The sequence below is a fragment of the Rhizophagus irregularis genome, chromosome 24 (assembly GCF_026210795.1).
Source record: "Rhizophagus irregularis chromosome 24, complete sequence".
NCBI lineage: Eukaryota > Fungi > Glomeromycota > Glomeromycetes > Glomerales > Glomeraceae > Rhizophagus > Rhizophagus irregularis.
Genome location: NC_089452.1, coordinates 226,570 through 248,021, shown reverse-complemented (window position 1 = coordinate 248,021; position 21,452 = coordinate 226,570). Strand labels below are relative to the sequence as shown.

The window sequence follows — 21,452 nt, the reverse complement described above, 5'->3', positions numbered from 1 at the left end:
GTTGATTATTTGTTTATTTTGTTTTGTATCTAATATTAATTGTTTTTTTAGACAGATATTGATAATGAGGAGATTTGTCATATGGGCTGATTTGTCTACTCTGCATTAAAAAGAGTTATTGATTGATTTTCACAATTTTTGTTACTCAAAATTGTTTTGTAATACCAAAAAATCATCTGATTGATGATCACTTGACTAAATAATAAGTTGAATAAAAATTTATATTTGCGAAACTTAATTATTAAATGTAAAAGAGCTGTGAAAAAACCCATTTCACTAATAAAAAACCCATTTCTCATATATATGGAATTTTTAACATATATTATTAAAAAGTAAGTATATTTTAATAAAATATAAAGTAAAATAAAAATTTATATAGCCTTAGTAGCTATAAATGTTTATAAAAGTATAATAAAAATATCATATAAAAGATGGTATCATAATAAATATTTTTAAACAATAAAAATAATTATTTTATGTCAGAGTTTGTATTACCATCTTTAAACGCAAATATATCAAGATTCACTGATCCGTTTTCTATAATTTTAGTCTCGTTGGAAAGCCCTTGTTCTGGACTTTATAGGCGAAAAAAGAGCTCGCCGATTGAATCATTAGATCGGGAGATATTTACATTTAAAGTTGAGGTATGAACTTTTTAACATGCTTAAATGCAAATATCTTGGGATCCACTGATCCATTTTTTATAAATTTAGGCTCTTTGGAAAGCCTTTGATCTGGTCTATATGAACGAAAAAAGAGCTTGCCAATTGGATCACTGGATCTGGAGATATTTACGTTTTAAGTTGAGATATAAATTTTTAACATATATAGTAAGTGCTAAGAATTATATTAATTTAAAAGAAATATTTACCAAATTATAGTATAATAACATTAAATAAAAATTTTTTAATACTCATTTCCAATTTACTGTATATTATATAGTATTTTGTATAATAAAAATGTAATAAAATTAATATTTTAATTAAAGGTAGACAAATCAGCCCATATGTATTAGACTTCGAGAACAAGAACAAGATATTCGTCAAGTTCTTTTCAAATCATTGATTAAAGATGTATCTCAAAAAATTGTATTGGAAGTGTGGCATATTCAAGCTACAGGAACATCAGGCATTGGTCATTATGTGGTGCTATTAAACGATGGTACACATTTGTGTACATGTCTTTTATTAATGAATAAAGGCTTAATATGTCATCACTTTTTTCGCATTGCTACTTATTCTCAATCAGCCATATATCATATAACTCTTATATCAGTTCATTGGTACCTTAAGCCTAATATCAATCAAGAAACTCTTTTACAACAAATACCAGCTATTACATCATTATGTTCTACAAACAATTCAGACAAAAATCTTCCTATTACCAATAGTACATTCAACCATTTATTTTCCATTTGATCTATATCATGCCATTCTAATTCAATAACAAAGTCAAATAAAACTATATATGCAGAGTTGTTTGGATTATCAAGAAAGGTTATTGATTCAGCTATTAAAGCTGATATGTACCGAAACTTATCTAATATGTTTAAAACATTTCTATATGATATACAAAACAAATTTGATGAAAAGCAGCAAACAAATGAAGAAGACTATCTTGATATTAACAATCCCAATATTACCAAGCATAAAGGACGTCCACCTAAAAGACTGCAATCAAATGTTGAACAATCCTCCTCTAAAGGTAAGCATGCATTAAGAAATAGTATGCAAATTGACGAAAATGCAGAAGGTAGTAAAGGACGTAAGTGTGGGAAATGCAAACAGTACAGACATTATGCTAAAACTTGCCAAACCTTGATGTAATCATCTTGGGCTAGAATTTCATCAAGGTTCGTGATTCATTGAAATTTTGAGTTTAAGTTGTTAAAATTTGATAACGTTTGCTAATTTCATTATTTTTCGTTAAGATTGTTGGAGTTATTAGATTATTATAATATTAGCATTAGGAACGTTAGGACTTAGTAGAAGCATTAAGAGCATTAGGAGTGTTGGAGTATTAGGAATTAGGATTATTGATTGTTTGGAAGGAGTAATAGCGAGAATCGTTAGAATTGTTAGCTGTTAAGTTATTAGGATCATTAGAATGATGTTAGGATCGTTGGTCATAAAGAATGTTAATTAGAATTGGTAAGTTGTTAAGTTGGTTTTTGGGTCATTACAAGCTTTAGAATTTGTAGAGAACAAACTTGTATATCACATGTAGCACAATTGATTTTATTAATGTATTGTTAGTGAAACTTTATTAAAAATAAATTCATTGGTTTAAACATGAACTTTTGTTATCGTATGACTTTTTATTATAATCACGTGACCCGTGTTCATACACTTGCTTTTTTTCGTGTTAAATGATCAGCATAAAAATTTGCTTTTTTTGGAAATAGTGTTCAAACACATAGTGTACAAATAGAAATCGTCTTATCAAATTTATCAAATTATTGTATTAATAAAATCAAATAAAATTTTTTTAATGTTCGTCCCAGATCCTACTGCGCCATATGTAATAATTTATGTAACAAAAGTATCTTAAATAAACATGTTAATTAAAGGGTGAACAAATCCGCCAATATGAGATATTAATGGCAATTAAAATTCTAATTTATAGTTAATTTTCAATTAATTCTAATATAATTTTATTTACTTTAATTAATGGCTTTTTGTTTAATAATATAATTTAACTTAATTCTGATAATTTCAATAATTTGGCTTAGTTCTAATGATTTGGCTTAATTTCAATAATTTGGTTTAAATTTTTACTACTAATAAAATAAATATAAATACAGCTAACTAAAAATGCAAACCATCCATTTTTTGTTAAAAAAAAAATAAATACAAATTTTCTTTTTAATAATTATCTGTTATAAAAATTTTTTAAAATGGTATGCTAATATATTTGTATTTGTATATTTTATATAAAATTATAGATACTAATTAAATGTTTAATACTATATTTAATAGGCTGAAAGTAGTACTTTAGAGTTTAGATAATACAAATTTCATTTTAAATAATAATTTAGATTATTCAAATATTGATATAGATGATATAAGTACTATTTTAAATAATGCTGAAAATTTAATTCAAAAAAAGATAGGCAAAAAAAAGGATAAAATGTGGAATTATTTTCATATTATAGATATTCCAAATAATCCTCATAAGGGTGCGATATGTAAATTTTATTTACAGTCTTGAAAATATGAAAAGCCAATTGAAATGAAAGATATTGCAAAAGTTAATAAAACTTTAATACACTTTTTTGTATATTGTGAAATATTTTTTTTTATTGTAGATTCTTCTTTTTTTTAAGATTTTGTAAAAAGCTTATACTTTAATTATGAATTGCCAAGAAGAACAACTTTATCAACTACTTATTTAAATGAAGAAGCAGCTAATAAATTATTAAAAATTAAAGGAGAATTGCATCAATCAAAAAATTTAACTTTAGATTAGAATTTTTTAATTTTATTATTATATATCTATCTGTTATTAAAATAGGACCCCAGAAAATACATATACAGGTCACATTTAAGTTTTGGCGAATTAACTCAAATTTAACTTAATGTCCAAATTTAAGTTTTGGCGAATTCATGAAAATTTAAGGGGTAGTCATAATTTTTAGTTTTGGCGAATTGTATGAATTTTCTCATAGTCATATTATACGTTTTGGCGAATTGAATGGATTTTCTCATAGTCATATTATTCGTTCTAGCAAATTTATCCTGTTTTGGTATTTTTTTTTTTCACCCTTTCTCACGATCAGAAGTATATATTTTGAAACTAACTACGCGTTTTTTTTACAAAAACTAAAACTTTACTTTTATAATGTTGAAGTGGAAGCATACTCAAACTCGCTTAAGTGATAATAAATTTTGTGCAGCTATTATTAATAAACATGAAGTATTTTGCAAATGTGGACAAAAGGTTATTCTTGATAACGACTATGATGAGAAAAGGCTTAACGAACATTCTAGAAACTCTAGATGTAAAATAAATAACTAAAAACGACAACTTGGTTTATCTGGTTTGTTTCCTGTCTTACCTAATCCTAAAAAAGTAAGAGAAGACTTAGAAGACTCATCACCGCCACCACCGCCACCATCACCGCCATCATTTCCAAATAAACCATGTCCTGGACTCCATTCTGAACAAATTGTTACTTATATTAATCGAACACCAGCTACATATGGAGGTGCACGACGACGAGAAGTAATTGGAAAAGAAATGTTTCCAAATAAGTTTCCAAATAAACTACCATTTAATTCTAAAAAGCTCAATAAGGAGGAAATAACCGATTTTAATCAGCAAATGATTGTTGAATCAGAATGGTTTATTGATCGTCTTGGTAAGAAAAATTAGTTAACCGTATGATGATCATTTATTAATTTATTAATACTATACTGACATTTAATTTAGGAATGTGCGTTCGATCAGTCAACTGTGAGAAAAAAACTTATGGGCAACCCTGTTCACCATGTTCCCATATTCATTTTAATTCAACTTTTTTGAATCGTTTGCATTGTGTAGTTCCCGATCCAAAAAATACTAAATTTACACCGAAATTTTATTATGAAAATAATCCGTTATTAATATATCTAAAAAATGGTCATATTAAACAATTAAATGAATTCCTTAATACCGAGGATTCATCTGTAGGATTTTGGATGGAACTTGCTAATAAAGCTGTTCAAGGTGCATTTGACCAAAAACCAGTATTTAAAGGACTTTGCTATATTATGTTACAAGCTGCAGAACGTAAAGAACAAGAAAAAGGCTTACGAAATCTCAAATATCCAACTGAATTTTTAAATTTTCTTATAGTGTTGGGAAGTATTAGTTTAAAAGCATTGGATTTGTTCCGTCAGAATTTAGCTGGTATGACAATTCGTACAATAAGGTAATAATGATAGTACAATTAAAATTATCTAATTAGCATGATTATATCTATAATTAAGCATAATTTTTTATATGTACTATATAGGTATCATAGAAGTATTTCTGAAGACGCTATTAACAATCCCGACCTTTGTCATGAGAATGTTGCTCGATTTAAAAGGCTCTTAGATTCATTACACTATAAAGGTCCTGTTGTAGCTATGACGGATTGTACAATTTTAAAGTCCGGGTTGCAATATTCAACAAATTTAGGTTGTATTGTTGGATCAACTCTAGACCGAAATGATTGCAAAATTGAAACCTATGATGATATATATAAAAAGATTTCTGATATTAAGCAAAGAAATGCGATTGCAAAATATGTTAGAGTTTACGTTCTTCAGGTAAATTTATTAAAAAAATTGATTTGAATTTTAATTACTATTATTAAATTTAATTGATTTAAATTATTAGGTACCTCTTCCAAGGTTTCCACCCGTAATTGTGGCATTAATTCCAACTGGAAATGACAGTGCTAATAAAATTTTAGCACTTCATCAGAAACTTATTGATATCACAGCAGATTTTGAATTACCTATAATTTCTATCAGATCAGATGGTGCTGCTGCTGAATTTCAGGCACAAAATTTACTACAATCAATTAGAACAAAAAACCGTGTTCAGCATCGAAATTCCCGATATAGAATTAATTTCAACTGTCCTGTATTTCCCAAAGTTGGACCTATAGTTCGTATTCAGGATCCTAAACATGGGAAAAAAACAGCAAGAAATGCAGCCATGTCTGGTGCTCGTTTACTTACATTTGGTAATTCTACAGTACGATTTGATCAGCTGTTAACGTTATCTTTTCAAGAAAATAGCATTATGTATAAGCGAGATGTAATAAAATTGGACCGTCAGGATGATAATGCTGCGTATAGAGTATTTTGCTCAAAAAATTTGGCACAAGTATTAGATGGAGAAAAGGGATTATCATCTGAATTTCGAGGATTATTTGTATATCTCTTTGTTATGGGTATGTATAATGTATTAATTTTAAAATCTTTTATTACTTATTTTGAAATTTGGTTTATTAATTAATATTAATTTATTTTAGGTGAACTTCTCGATAGTTACCTTAATCGAAACATTACACATTATGAGAGGATCGAAATGGCTATGACAGCATATTTTTTTTTACATTTGTGGAAGTATCACATCGAGACTCTTAGTGATCTTTATCCTTCATATATATCTATTTCAAAAAACTTTTTAGCAATGCAAACTTTTAATATTATGATTAGTTTAGTTAAATCTTTGGTTCTTTTAATTAAGATTCACAGAGATTACTATAAAAATATACCTTTATTACTATGGAAGCATGGCACCGAATCTTGTGAACATATTTTTGGAATTTCTTGACAATTTCGTTCTGATTTTAATTATTTGGAAATTCTTCAAATGGTTCCGAAAATTAACCAATATCTTAGGTCTGTTCAATCAGATAATTTGCTATTTAGAAAGGAAAAAATTGTACGTGAAGGTAAACATATATTCTGTGATTATTTTTAGTGAAATTTAAACATTAATGACAAAAAGCAAAAAAAAAATTATATTATTTTTTACTTATCACGAAACTTACATTATTATCAGGTTATGACTTTAATGAATATGCAGAAATTAATCTTTCAAACAATAATCTTGAATGTTTACGGTATTGGCCATCTGATATTGAAATTGATAATGCAATTAGTATAGGTTATGAGAGAGCTATTCATCTAGCAAAATATTTGGAAATGACAGCCGTACCTGATGCTTATTATTTCAATATTCATAAGAGATTTCCGGATTTACAGCTTGATGATTTTTGGGATGATAATCCAAATCCTAGAATTATGGATAGTAATGATGAACTTAATGTGGATAATTTGTCAACTAATCAATGTATAAATCACGCAATATCTAAAATGAATATAAATCGAGAAGAAGAAATTAATTCTGATGATTCGCAAATTACATTTCCGATGGAAAAAAATTATAATTGTCAAGTAATTGTAGAACTTGTAGAAAAATTACCTGACATTCCATGGTTTCCAAATGGTAAATAATAAGTAATAACAGTAATTAATTCTTCATTTTATTGCTAATTTTGTATTTTATATTTATAAATAGATCCTAAATTCAACTGTAATTATATATTGGATGGTGAATTAAATGTTGATTTTTTTTTGGATTTACGTCAAAGCCATGATGCCTATACGAGTAGAAATCTTGAACGAACAAAAACTGTTTTTAGAAACAATGAAAATAATACTTTAGATAAACTTGATGTTAATATAGCCAGTAATTTGGTTTCATATTTAACGAAAAATGATGATTCTACCTTGACTAAATTGCGAGAAAATAGATGGAAATCAAATAAAAAGACTGATAATAACACAAAAGGTAAACTAATCTATTAATCGTTAATTGTTAAAAGATGAATTTTTTTCATATTGTTTCTATTTTTAGATCATCCACGTGCTGATAACTCTGCTTTTTTACCGTTACAAATCGGATCTTTCGTAATAGCTAAATTTGACAATACATTTTGTGTTGCTCAAATCATTGCCATGTATGAACAAAAGTCCTTGATGCATTCATATACTGATACTCCTGTTTCAGATCTCAAATCTCTTTCTTATGTATCTATGAAAATTTTCTTTCATGTTAATGGTGCAATTTTTTCAGAGATTCGGGATCATCATTTTTTAATTTTTTTCTCATACTAAAGCTTCTCATATTATTCATCATTTGGTATTAAAAGATGTTATTATTAGTGAAGAAGCATTAATTCTTAAAGGACAAACAAAGGAATATTTTAATGCACTCCTTATAAGTAATAATAAATAAAATCTTAATAAATATAATAAATAAAATTTTTTTCTACATATTTATTTACATATAAAAATAAAGTCATGCTTTAGTTTTGGCGAATTAATACTAAATTTGTATGTAATAATTCAATTTTTGGCGAATTCAACTGATTTTAAGGGTAGCGAAATACCCATAATTTTGTGCAGATCATTTATGACCTATATATGTATTTTCCGGGGTCCTATTAAAATATTAAAATAATTTTTATTATTAGAAATTGATTTATGAACCAGTTTACTTAAACAAAGTATTTATACTTTTGTAATTATAACTCCTATTCAACGCCAATATATATATTCAATTGATAATTTTTCATTTCAACATCATACAGCTAAATTCAATAAAAAGCAAATGCTTAAAGTTATTAAAGATGTAAGTAAAGACAAATTTATAGCAATTGTTTCAGATGCAGAAACTGCAATGCAATTAGTTAAAAGGAGAGTAATAAATAAGCATCCACATATAATGACAGTTAGATGTATAGTTCACCATATTAATTTAGTAACTAAAGATATAATTTCAATTAAATGGATAAAAAAAACATTACAAAGGTATCAAATAATTGTTTCATTTTTTTATAATATATATTAAACTGAAGTTGCATTACATAATGAAATTAATTTTTTTTCTAAAGATAATTTAAAACTTTCAGTTAAAATACGTTGAAGCATAACATGAAATGTTTGTGACTCAATTTTATATTTAGAAAATAGCATTAAATATATTAGTATATTTTAAATTTATTTTATATTTACTTTATATATATATGATATATGCTAACATACTTATATTTAATAAAGATTCTTAATAAACAGCCTGAAATATTTATTAATGCTATTAAAATTAAAACTATCATTCAAAATTAACAGTTTTGGTGTGATGTAAAACAACTAAAAATAATCTTAAATTTTGCAAAAAATGCTATAAAATCCCTTAAACTGAATACAACTATATTAACTGATTGTTTTATTGTATTACTTAAAATGGCACAAGTAATATTAACAATTTCTTTTCAAAATCTTAATTTTAAACAAACTATTTTTAATAAAAGATAAAAGGAATTTGATATTAATATTTATATGCTTGCATTTTTTCTTCATCCAAAATATTGAAATAAGAATATTAATAATATTACTTAATAATTTAAAATTTTATATTTCTAATAAATTTATAATATAAATTTTTAGCATATTGTTTTTAGCAAATATTTTTAAAAGTATTATAATAAGAGAAGCAGTTAATATTTAAAAAATTAGTGTGATGGTAGGATAGAAAGTTCTAATCATTTATTTAGGACCCGCTTACTATTAAGATAGGTCATCCTGTGGCCTAAAGTAAGGTTTACATATAAAACTCTTTAAAGATCCTACTATGAAAGGAAATTTTATGTTATATTGTTATAATTTTTTTCCTTTTTAGTCAATTAACCAATAGAATTTAAGTAAATCCTAATCTTGAAGATTTGATAATTAAATTAAAGTATAATTAAATTCTAAAGATCAAAGGCGAAAATCCTAAAGATCTAATAATTAAAATAAAGTGTAATTAAATCCTAAAGATTAAAGATAAAAATTCTCAAAAAAATAGTGATTAAATTAAAATGTAATTAAATCCCAAAGATCAAACACGAAAAATCTTGAAGATTTGATAATTAAATTAAAGTATAATTAAATTCTAAAGACTAAAAACGAAAATTCTCAAAGAAATAGTGATTAGATTAAAATGTAATTAAATTCAAAAACCAAAGGCGAAAAATCCCAAAGATTTGATGATTAGAATAAAATGTAATTAAAGAAATAGTGATAAATTAAAGTGTAATTAAATCCCAAAGACCAAAGGCAAAAAATCCCAGAGATTTGATGATTAGAATAAAGTGTAATTAAATCCAAAGATTAAAGACAAAAATTCTCAAAGAAATAGTGATTAAATTAAAGTGTAATTAAATCCCAAAGACCAAAGGTGAAAAATTCCAAAGATTTGATAATTAAAATAAAGTGTGATTAAATCCCAAAGATTAAAGACGAAAATTCTCAAAGAAATAGTGATTAAATTAAAGTGTAATTAAATTCCAAAGACCAAAGGTGAATAATCCCAAAGATTTGATAATTAAAATAAAGTGTAATTAAATCCAAAGATTAAAGATGAAAATTCTCAAAGAAATAGTGATTAAATTAAAGTGTAATTAAATCCTAAAGACCAAAGATGAAAAATCTTGAAGATTTGATAATTAAATTAAAGTATAATTAAATTCTAAAAACTAAAGACGAAAATTCTCAAAGAAATAGTGATTAGATTAAAGTGTAATTAAATTCAAAGACCAAAGGCAAAAAATCCCAAAGATTTGATGATTAGAATAAAATGTAATTAAAGAAATAGTGATAGATTAAAGTGTAATTAAATTCCAAAGATTAAAGGCGAAAAATCCCAAAGATTTAATGATTAGAATAAAGTGTAATTAAATCTAAAGATTAAAGATGAAAATTCTCAAAGAAATGGTGATTAGATTAAAGTGTAATTAAATCCCAAAGATTAAAAGCAAAAAATCCCAAAGATTTGAAGATTAGAATAAAGTGTGATTAAATCCCAAAGATTAAAGATGAAAATTCTCAAAGAAATAGTGATTAGATTAAAGTGTAATTAATTCCCAAAGACCAAAGGTGAAAAATTCCAAAGATTTGATGATTAGAATAAAGTGTGATTAAATCCCAAAGATTAAAGATGAAAATTCTCAAAGAAATAGTGATTAAATTAAAGTGTAATTAAATTCCAAAGACTAAAGGCGAAAAATCCCAAAGATTTGATGATTAAAATAAAGTGTAATTAAATCCCAAAGATTAAAAATAAAAATTCTCAAAGAAATAGTGATTAAATTGAAGTGTAATTAAATCCCAAAGACCAAAGGCAAAAAATCCCAAAGATTAGATAATTAGATAAAGTGTAATTAAATCCCAAAAACCAAAAATGAAAATTCTTAAAGGAATAGTGATTAAAATTAAATCCCAAAAAACAAAGACAAAATTCTCAAAGATTAAGCTTTTCAAGAAAAATTTGCAAGAATTTTTCTTCCTTTTATACAATGATTGTTAAAAAAATAAACTGTAAATTAATTAAAAAAAACACTTTAAATTAATTAAACTTTTCAAGAAAATTTACAGAAATTTTTTTTCCTTTTAAATAATGATTGTTAAAAAAAAAGTAAACTATAAATTAATTAAATAAAAATACTTTAAATGATCTTTTCAAGAAAATTTTGTGGGAATTTTTCTTTCTTTTTAAACAATAATTGTTAAAAAAATAAACTGTAAATTAATTAAAAAAAAATTTACATGAATTTTTCTTTTTTTAGATATAATTTTAAAAACAAAACTTTAAATTTATTAAATTCTTCAATCTTTCTTTCAGGTAAACTTTTTAAGAATAATTAATTTAAATATGAAAAATAAAACTGGCTTTTAAATTATTAAAATAAAACTTTTAAAAATTTTTACAGTAGGTAATAATTATTTAATGTTTGACCAATCAAAATTTAGCTGATCATATGCATTTATACATATGATTTTCTAAAAATAGTTAATCATGAACTAATTATAAATAAATAAATAACAATCTATTGTTTATTTTTTAAATATTGTTCTCTTTTCTTTTTTCTTTTTTTCTTGTTAGCAAAGTTATTTAAGTTCAGGTATATATTAGAGTTTAGAACCGGTTCTATTTTCAAAAACCGAATTTAAAACGGGTGCAACCAGTTTGATCCGTTTCAAACCGATTTCGCAAAACCTGATTGAAACTGAATAACCGAATCGTATATATTTGATAATTCCGGCTAGAATTAAATGTGATCGGCATAAATCTGGCCAAGTTATAATTCCGGCCGGAATTACAACCCTTGTGTAATACAATACGAAATTTTGTGGGACACAATTATCTGTAATAAAATTTTGTGTAACATAACTTACCTGGTGGCTAAACTATTTAGCCATAGTCATGTGATTTTAATTCGTAATTCGGGCCAGCACTATAAAGTTTCAATATCAAACCGGGTTGGAAATCCAGTTGCACCTGTTTTAAACGCAAACTGGTTTCAGAATATGAATTCGGGTCAAACGAATTGTCAAAAAATCAGTTGGAACCGATTTTTAAACCAGTTGGTGCAACCAGTTCCAAACTCTAGTATATATTATTTATTATTTTACAATTTCATTATACATTATTAATTAATATTACTAACTGCATTTTTCTTATATTTTAATAAATATTAACTGCATTTTTTTTTATTTATTTTTAATACTGTATATTACTAATAACTGCATTTTTTTACATTTTAACATATTACTAACTCATCTTTTTTATTTTTTATGTCTTAAATATTATATATTTTTATTTATTTAAAATATTACTAACTTTATTTTTTATATTCTTTTACATTATGAATAATATACTATATATTTTTTATTTTTTAATTAAATATTATTTAGTGTTTTATTTATTATAAAATTATTTGTATTGTGTTTATATATAATTTTTATTTAATAAATTTAACTAATATTACATTTATAAATTTGGCTGGCATTATTTATAAATTTGGCTAGTATTATTATATATAATATACTATTTATAAGTATAAAACATACTGTTTGAACTGATAAAATATACTATTTGCAAGTATAAAACATACTATTTGCAAGTATAAAACATACTGTTTAAACTGATAAAATATACTTATTCACAATATAAATATACTGTTTAAAATGATAAAATATACTGTTTACAAGTATAAAACATACAGGTTAAACTGGAAAAACGTACTGTACACAAACCGTATATATAATACGGTATGCAGAATACCGAATATATACAGTATGTGAAAATACTGTAAGTATATGGTAATAATACTATAAATATACTGTTTGCAGAATATGAAAATACAGTATACTTACAGTGTATATATTTTTTATAGGGTATAAGTATTGCATAGGGTAAAATTTATAGACCTATCGGGATACTGATTATTCAATAATAAAAAAAATAAGAGCCGGTTAAGAACTAAAAATCTGATTGGTTCTGATTCTTAACTGACTCTTAATATACTGATTCTTCATAATTCTACCAGTGCAGATAATCTAAACATTACAAATTTTTTTAATTATATAGATAAAAATAGAGTATAAGTTATAAAAATGTATAATTTAAGAACTAATAAATTGGAAATAGTGTTTCATCAAAGGGCAGAATCAGCAGCAATAACATTTGGCCTTAAAAATCTTGCAATTACTATTTCAAAATATAATTCATTATTAGCTTATTGTCATGATACTAATTTGATTACAATTTATTTAATAGAAAATTTATTGGAAATTTTAACACAAAATTTTCTTTGAATTGAAAGAATTTTTTTAGTAAATTTTATAAATAATAATGAATCTTTATTTATTATTGCACAAGAAAAAGAAAATTTGATACCCTTAATCATTGTTTGGGATTTATTTGGTTATATGGACAATTCAATTAGAATATTAAATGATACTACAAGATTATTTTCATCTGAAAATTATAAATTAGTTAGAAGTTATAAAAATATTATATTTGTTAGTTCTGATGGAAGTGTTACATCTGTATTAGAACATACTCTTATTAAAGATATGTTCATTCCTGCTATTAAATTAAAAAAAAAATTGGATATATTATAAAGAATATGATTATGTGTCTGCTTTCTTGAATGATAAAAAAATGATCTAATTATTCATCAGAGAGATAACTGTACAAGTATAGTATAATAAGTATAGAAAAGATACAAATTTAAAGAAACAACTTAAATATATTTAGGTTACTCCAAAAGGCAAAAATTTATCAATTGAATTACTAAAAATTGGAAAACATGAGTTTGAAGTTAGTCTTAATACATATTCAAATCAATCTTAGAAGAAGGAACTTGTAAATCTTTATTGGCTATTTAAAGTAAATGCTGTTAATGATGCTTATTCAGCTTTTTGGCATTTATATGATAGAAGAGATGATTAAGCTGGTCTGCAAAAACAACAAGAATATGAAGATTTGGTTCATAGATCTGAAAAATTGGTTAGACGATTCATTAAGAAATGCCCTGCTATTTAGAGATTAATTGATATAAGATATGATGTTATGACTAATCTTATTAAAGGTCATCATATATGTTTAATAAAAAAAATTCTTAATAATGAAGAATCTATAAAATACTTTCATACTCCAAGACTTAATGGATGGCCAAAAAAACACGATTTGGAAATTGCAATAAAATGTAATAGTTATAGTTAGTTTCTTATTGGATTATTAGATAATACTGGTAGGATGTTTACAGTGTTTTGTTTATTGTTTAATCATCATCTAGGTAAGAAGAAATAAATATAATTGGAGGTGAAAAATAGATTTATTTTAGCCTTTTTTTTTTATTTTGTTTAGATTCATTTGTGAAAGATCTGTACTCTAAGCCTATATTTAGAATGAAAGAAATTCATTTGGATGAATTACATATAAATCCCAAAGATTTACCTCGTAATAAATTAAGGAATGTAAAAGCATTCAGTTCAAACATCAGATTAGAACCTAAAGGAGAGCTAATTAGCTTACATAATGTACATAAGTTTAAAGTATTACAGCCCATCTAATCAAATATTTAAATAAATGTGTGTTATACACAAAAGCGTGATTCCCTCCCTTAATAATCTATTTTAGAACGCGAATCGCGAGATTTTATGCATAAATAATTAATAATTTAATAGTACTGAAACGTGTTTTACTGTAATTTTTTATTTCTTTGACTCAGACGAAAGTGTTAACTTTTATTAAAAAATTTAACAAACTAATTTGTCAATATTTTAATTTTACGACTATAGGATATTTATAATTATTGATTTTTACCGACCTTGTAAATAGGTCGGATCAGATTGGCGTCACGTGACTGCCACTTTTTTTTTGCCGTGGCTAGGGTACTAAAAACGGAGTGGGTATATTATAAAAAATAATAATGTAAACATTTGGATTCAATTCATTTACTGTAAACAATAAATTTATCAAGAAATTTACAAATTACACAATTAATAACAGTTATAAATTTTGTAATTTAATTTATAAACTTATTCTAAACTATTTGTAAACTAAGTTTAAAAAAAGTTTCAAACCGGTTTGGATAATTGGTTTAACCTATATAAAAAACCCAGTTTTGAGGTTTGCAAGATGAAACCGAACTGAGACCGAACCTAAACTGGAAAAAAATCAGCAGGGGTACCCCTACATGTATGTGCTTTAAAGAAATAAATATATTAGATTACATGCAAAAGAAACTATCTAATACGTCTAAGATACTTACTTATATAATTACATTGTTCACCCCTAGAGCAATCAAAAGAGGTTTGACAAATATCGCCAATATAGGCAACGGCAATAAGGGTGAAAAGTAGCAAAGAAAGGTTGAATTTCATTTTGATTTTTCTGTTGATTTTTACTTTTTGTAGAAAAGAAATTTTTTCTAATTTTCAAATCATGTGTATTTATACTATAGAGAGGCTTAATGATTAGTGAGACTTTGATGCTTAGCGTTAGCGATATGTAAGCTATAAGCCTGAATGCTCAAAAAGAATTATCAATGCTTATTCTACAGAATTGGGCGACAATTTGTTATCCATATAAGCTAACCGCCACAGTAAGCTTGCTAAGCCATTATTTAATAAAAGCCACAGTACTGTGGTTTTGCTGAGATTACAAAAGTTTTGTAGTTTTCAACAAGTAAATAAACAAGAAGTTAATTGGATTAATATTACATCAATTTTATAATTAATATATATTCGAATAAATTAATGTGAACCAAGGATTATATTTATTATTATGTTCAAATTGCAATCATTTTAATGATCTCTTTATTATCTAAAAATTTCGACGGCTTTCACAATTAATTAAAGTTGACCTGGTTTTTGTTTTTTCATGATTACGTTAAAATTTTCCTCATCATATGTTATAAGCTTCTTACTACTAAGAATATACAGTAATTATGTTGCTTTACTTGTTTATAAAGATCTGATATTTGATGGAGCTAAGTATTGTAGACTAGGGCTTATCTTCTAGATCTTAGGAAAATAAGAATCTGTTAGTTGTTGGTTGTTCTATAATATGTAAAAGAAAAGTTACATTAATTCTACTTATCTTGAAACTAATGTGGAGACGGGCCAATTTCCAAAGTTTGATTTAATAAACCAATCAAATTAAATTAAGATTTCAAACAGCAATACGTTTTACATAATCATGTAGAAAAGCATATTCGTATACATCACATGGAGTTCAAAAAATTCTCTTAACCAAAAAAATTTATACTTGTAAATAACGAATTATCTGCAAATTAGATCTGATCTTTAACTTTTTGTCATACTAAAAGGGTAAGGCTGTATATCGTTATTCTATTTTATTATTAAATGAATTCAAATAAAACATTGCAGATTACTTTGCCTCCTTAAAATGTGTGTGTATATTGGATTTACGGTCCAGAAAAATAGCTATAACTTTCATTGTTTTGAGATATTGTGTCACAGCTGCTACTGTATCAAATTGTTAGTATGATTTTAACCGAACAATTGTCTTTTTTACCAAAAAAGATCTAGCTTATATTTTAAAACTATTATTATTAGACAAACATGAGATTATTCACGCATCAAAAAAAACATTTGATTTATTTTCTTATTTATTATACAATACAAAAATAATTCTTATTGTATAAAAATTTTAACTGATGTAAAACAAAAATACGCCTTCAATTGAAAAAAATTAATAATGTTACACCTTGATCCTAGATAATACAGTTGATATAAATATATTTTATTATATTATATATGCAAATATTAAGTGATCGTTACATTAATAAAATCTAAAACAATTATTCGAGTATGTCGTTTGTTCGTAATATTACCTCATGGTAATTACTGTGGATATGGTTAACAGACTTTTTGAGATTGTTAAATAAATCATTTGTTACTCTTTTAATACAAAAAATTCAATATATAAATAAATTCATATAAGCTAGATTTTTTGTTCAATTATTGAGTATGTTCGACGTTGTATAGTAGAGCTTGGGCCGAGGTGTTTATTTATCACTTGAGTATAATGTCACATCCACGTTATACTCTACTCAACACCTCCACCATACTCTCGTATCACTCTACTATACAATATTGGAGGTGTATATCATACTTAATATCATTTAACTGCGTCTGACTCGCCTGACTGTTAGTATCTCGAGATCTATTAATCTATCATCACTTAATAATTTCCGCATTATAACTATATTAGTTATTGGTAAACATTAAGTTGGTAATACAATACTCACAATTAGTAATTTATCTCATGTATGAAATAGGCAAGTAGCCTAGTACATAAGTCACCGTATTAATCATTTTTTTTGTGTAATGATCATATTACCACTGATCAAGATTCAGAGTCTATTTCATTATTAATCATGATGAATTCGGAAAGGTTTTATATGTCCTCAAAATTTCTCTCACACTAAAAACACCTAAAAATTCTTTTTTTTACAAAATTATCTCCCAAATGAAATGATGGTGTCAATAAATTGTTTACTCCTAGGAAAGACTTCTTTTCTTGATACTTTTGTGGTTGACGTTGCTAAAGAAAGCAACATTCATGGTTCTTTGGTCAAATTTGATAATTTAAAGATTTTAGACCTCAAGTATCTTGTCTATAATGAGATTAATCATGATATTAAGTTTAATTATAAGGACATTGACCTTTGGAAGGTTGATATCGCTTACGGTGAAAGAGACAAACTTAAACATGTTACTACCAAAGATGATATTATAGAAAAATTTGGAGGCGAGCGGTTGATACATATTCTTGATTAAGAAAGTTTTTTTGGAACAATTGCTTGTAGATGAGAACATTCACGTCATCGTACAATTGCCCGCCACTGGTAAGTGCTTCTCAACATTTTGCCTCTCAAACAAAAATCGATTTTATTGTTTACATCACATTCCCCAATCATGATTTTTTTTTTTCAAACAATTAGGTTCTTTGAAAACCGGGAAAACCAGTAAGTGCGCACAATCTTTATTGCTTGAACTATTCTAATACCGAATTTAATGTAAATTTACCGCCTCTCTTTAGTTGGAGAAATTATTAAAGAAATTACGAAGGATTTGAAAGAGCGTAAGCCCAAATCATCTTACGAATCAAATGACATGCCACTGCAACAACGTGACTTTAGAGAGGCAATGGCTAAAATTACAGAAACCGCAGTAGCTAATGTTGAGGGAAAGATGGGCTATTCGAATTATTGGTGTATCGTCAGCGCAGGAGCTCCTGGGATAGGTAAGTTTCTTAGTTTCTTATGTCTTTTCTAAATGATTTATATAGATTGCCATCTGTATCTGAAATTCCTTGAATAGGAAAAACTCGATTTGGAATAGAGCTTTTTGATTACATCAAACAAAATTTGGAACCTCCAGAAGAATGGGGTGATGCACATTTTGAATATCTCTATATGAATTTCAGGAATAATTTTTACCTTAGTAGATATGACAGCGAACTTAAATCAGAGGTAATTTTTGGATTGCGTATTGCTTATGCATTCTTCATTGAAAAAAAATACGACACCACATTCCTAGTGTTCTGCTCTAGAGCTCTTCAGTACGGCGAAGATATTTTCATTTTTGATTCCGTCATTTATTATTGCTATGAATCTCTGAAGTTCTCCAACAATCAAAAATTATTCTTGTATCTTCATATTGATGAATTTCAATTGATTGATGAATGGGATGCACAAAATAAAACAAACCAATTCTTTGGGAATATGATCCGTGGCATTTCAAAATTCATGATTGGTGAATATTCTACTTTTATACAACCATTCCTCTCAGGAACAGCAACACGAGCTATTACTAAACAAAAAAAAGCTACGGGTATCTCATTTCAGTTTGTTGATTGTCCATTATTGGACATTAAATCGATGATTCTAATTATGGACCATTTTGTGACAAAATTTAAAGCATCAACAACATTATTAAACCTTGAAGCACCAATTAAAAAAGGCGTAGCACGAAAAGGCGTAGCACCAAAAACAAAAGGCGTAGCACTACCAACAACAAAACATGTATATAAGTGGAAGCTTTGTGCTCCATTTTTACAACTTCTGATAGATACTGGAGGTTTGCCTCGTGCACTTGAATGACTCCTTGACGTATGTTTCAAGACAGTAGGTGGTAATGGAAAAGAATTCTTTGAGAACCTAAATTATGATTATAATAATATTTTCTCAATCGTTAAGAGTAATCTTCAAAAAATGTACGCCATTTATAGACAGGTTTACGGTGATAAGGGACTTTTCATGAATCTTTTGTATCATTGCGTTGAGGGGATCCCTGTTGAAGAAAATAAGCGCTTAGATAATAGAGGGACAACAGTCAAAGATCTGCAACCCGAAGGGCACTTTTCTCTCTCTTCATATGACGGTCAAGATTTGTTCTTTATTGAAATGCCATTTTTTTTTGTTTGCATTTATAATGATATCTTAAAGATTGTTGATGTAGAACTTATGAGGAAGGCCTTTAGTGTAAATAATAGTTTTATGTATTGGCAAGAATGGGAATTATTTGTAGGACATCACATTGCCTTTCGTATCAATCTGGCCATTAAAATGAGGGAAAATGAGCTATCCCTTCGAAATCTACATCCTGGTGCTTATGGAACGAAAGAAAACTTGGATATTGTTATGAAATTGAAAGAGCTTGGTATATGGGAGGCGGTCAGTAGAAAAGGGGGAAATTCAAAAATTTTAAGATTTTTGGTTATTAAGCTAATTTTGTTTCCATGACCATGATTGGCAAAGTAAACTGATAAAAAAAATTTTGACTAAAATTTGGATTTCCTCCTTTTCTACTGACCACCTCCCATATATAAGTCAAGAGAGCAATTTCCATTAAATTTAAATTTGACAGATAATTCTGATGGTTCGAAGATCCCCTGGGATAATGGGCATTGTGTTGTTGTTAATGGTACTTCTGCTGAACCAAGAAACATATTTTATGTTATGGAAGATGTATCTGGAGTTTTTTATATTATAATGTGTCAAAACAAAAACAAATGGGATTATGGCTCAAATAAGATGACTGAGAAAAATGTTAGTGATGAAGACGAGAAGAATTTTAATAGCGTCAAACATTCTGAGCTTCATGGGATTAAAATCATAACGATCATATTTACTACACAACCATATGAGGGGAGTGAAAATTTACCAGAAATTCTGATTGTTTCAAAGGACAATTTTAAGAGCTACTTTGGCCCCGTTTTTTCAGCACGAGCCACATTTTTTCTTACTAGGGATATTAATCCCAATTTTTGGGATATAAATGGGTTGAAAAATACTATTAAGGGTATTGGTGATGATTCTATTAATACTGTTATTGCAAAACGGCCATATATTAGTGAGGATCATTTTCATAATGTGAACCCAAAGGCGGATAAAAGGCACAAATTAGACTTTTTCCCATTTGATATACAAGGCACTGAAATATACAGTCACCCCTCTCTACAGCGAACCTCGATATAGCGAATAACATGATATAACAGATCATACAGTGTGGTACCGATTTTAAATATGAAAAAAACCTTGATATAACGAAGTTTACTATTTATTTACCGTATAACGTAGTACGAAGTAAAGTGTGTGAATTTCTTATATAAAAATGCCTCTCGATATAACGGATTTTTTTTATAACGAATTTTTTTTCAGTTATAACGAAGAATTTCTATAGTTTATAATTAAATGTAATTATTAATAAATATTGATGCATTATGACATTAAATATCACCCCTGTGTTTTATATTTAAATTATGGATCAGGATTGTATCAGGATCGTATCAGGATTAATAATTCTGGCTATTTTATTTAATATTTAGGCAGAATTACATTAATTTACATTAATTCGGTTGTATTAGGATTCGATGTGAATTGTTATTAATTTATATTTATCACAGGGGTAAGGACACTCCTAGTTAAATTAATATATCATTAATAATTTATTTATTATATAGTCAGTTATTGTTAAACAGCATTCCTACAAAAAAAAGGAATTATAATAAACATTTTTATATAGAACACTTCAGGAAGCATTCCCTATAATAAAAAAATAAAAAAAGAACATTAGTAAATGTTCTTAAACGAAATCAAAAGAAAAAATTGAGTTGTCCCACTTACTTCTTGTCTCAAGCGTCCATTTCGAAGTCCCTACAATAAAAAAATAAAAAAGAACATTAGTAAATGTTCTTAAACGAAATTAAAAGAAAAAATTGAGTTGTCCCACTTACTTCTTGTCTCAAGCGTCCATTTCAAAGTCCCTACAATAAAAAAAATAAAAAAGAACATTAGTAAATGTTCTTAAACGAAATTAAAAGAAAAAATTGAGTTGTCCCACTTACTTCGTCTCAAGCGTCCATTTCGAAGTCCCTACAATAAAAAAAATAAAAAAGAACATTAGTAAATGTTCTTAAACGAAATTAATAAAAAAAATTGAGTTCCCCACTTACTTCTTGTCTCAAGCATTCATTTCGAAGTCCAGGAAGTTCCCTATAATAAAAAAATAAAAAAAGAACATTAGTAAATGTTCTTAAATAAA

The 21,452-nt window shown here is 26.4% G+C and overlaps 5 protein-coding genes across 5 annotated transcripts; all 5 read left to right on the top strand.

Moving 5' to 3' along the window:
• Positions 1–3,840: 3,840 nt before the first annotated feature.
• On the top strand, positions 3,841–7,782 carry OCT59_015776 (uncharacterized protein; the record flags this gene model as incomplete). Its single annotated transcript, XM_066132040.1, has 8 exons — positions 3,841–4,000; positions 4,073–4,360; positions 5,188–5,294; positions 5,365–5,716; positions 6,544–6,990; positions 7,063–7,335; positions 7,402–7,605; positions 7,664–7,782. 8 exons carry the CDS (start codon positions 3,841–3,843, stop codon positions 7,780–7,782), a joined length of 1,950 nt encoding a protein of 649 aa, XP_066003072.1.
• Positions 7,783–12,983: 5,201 nt separating this feature from the next.
• On the top strand, positions 12,984–13,184 carry OCT59_015775 (uncharacterized protein; the record flags this gene model as incomplete). The annotated part of the gene is made up of 1 exon (XM_066132039.1): positions 12,984–13,184. One exon carries the CDS (start codon positions 12,984–12,986, stop codon positions 13,182–13,184), a length of 201 nt encoding a protein of 66 aa, XP_066003071.1.
• A 4,194-nt stretch (positions 13,185–17,378) lies between these two features.
• On the top strand, positions 17,379–17,684 carry OCT59_015774 (uncharacterized protein; the record flags this gene model as incomplete). Its single annotated transcript, XM_066132038.1, has 1 exon — positions 17,379–17,684. The coding sequence occupies one exon, from the start codon at positions 17,379–17,381 to the stop codon at positions 17,682–17,684; it is 306 nt and encodes a 101-aa protein (XP_066003070.1).
• Positions 17,685–18,020: 336 nt separating this feature from the next.
• On the top strand, positions 18,021–19,009 carry OCT59_015773 (uncharacterized protein; the record flags this gene model as incomplete). Its single annotated transcript, XM_025315918.2, has 2 exons — positions 18,021–18,150; positions 18,228–19,009. 2 exons carry the CDS (start codon positions 18,021–18,023, stop codon positions 19,007–19,009), a joined length of 912 nt encoding a protein of 303 aa, XP_025181665.1.
• A 111-nt stretch (positions 19,010–19,120) lies between these two features.
• On the top strand, positions 19,121–20,386 carry OCT59_015772 (uncharacterized protein; the record flags this gene model as incomplete). The annotated part of the gene is made up of 2 exons (XM_025315917.2): positions 19,121–19,582; positions 19,739–20,386. 2 exons carry the CDS (start codon positions 19,121–19,123, stop codon positions 20,384–20,386), a joined length of 1,110 nt encoding a protein of 369 aa, XP_025181664.2.
• Positions 20,387–21,452: the final 1,066 nt, after the last annotated feature.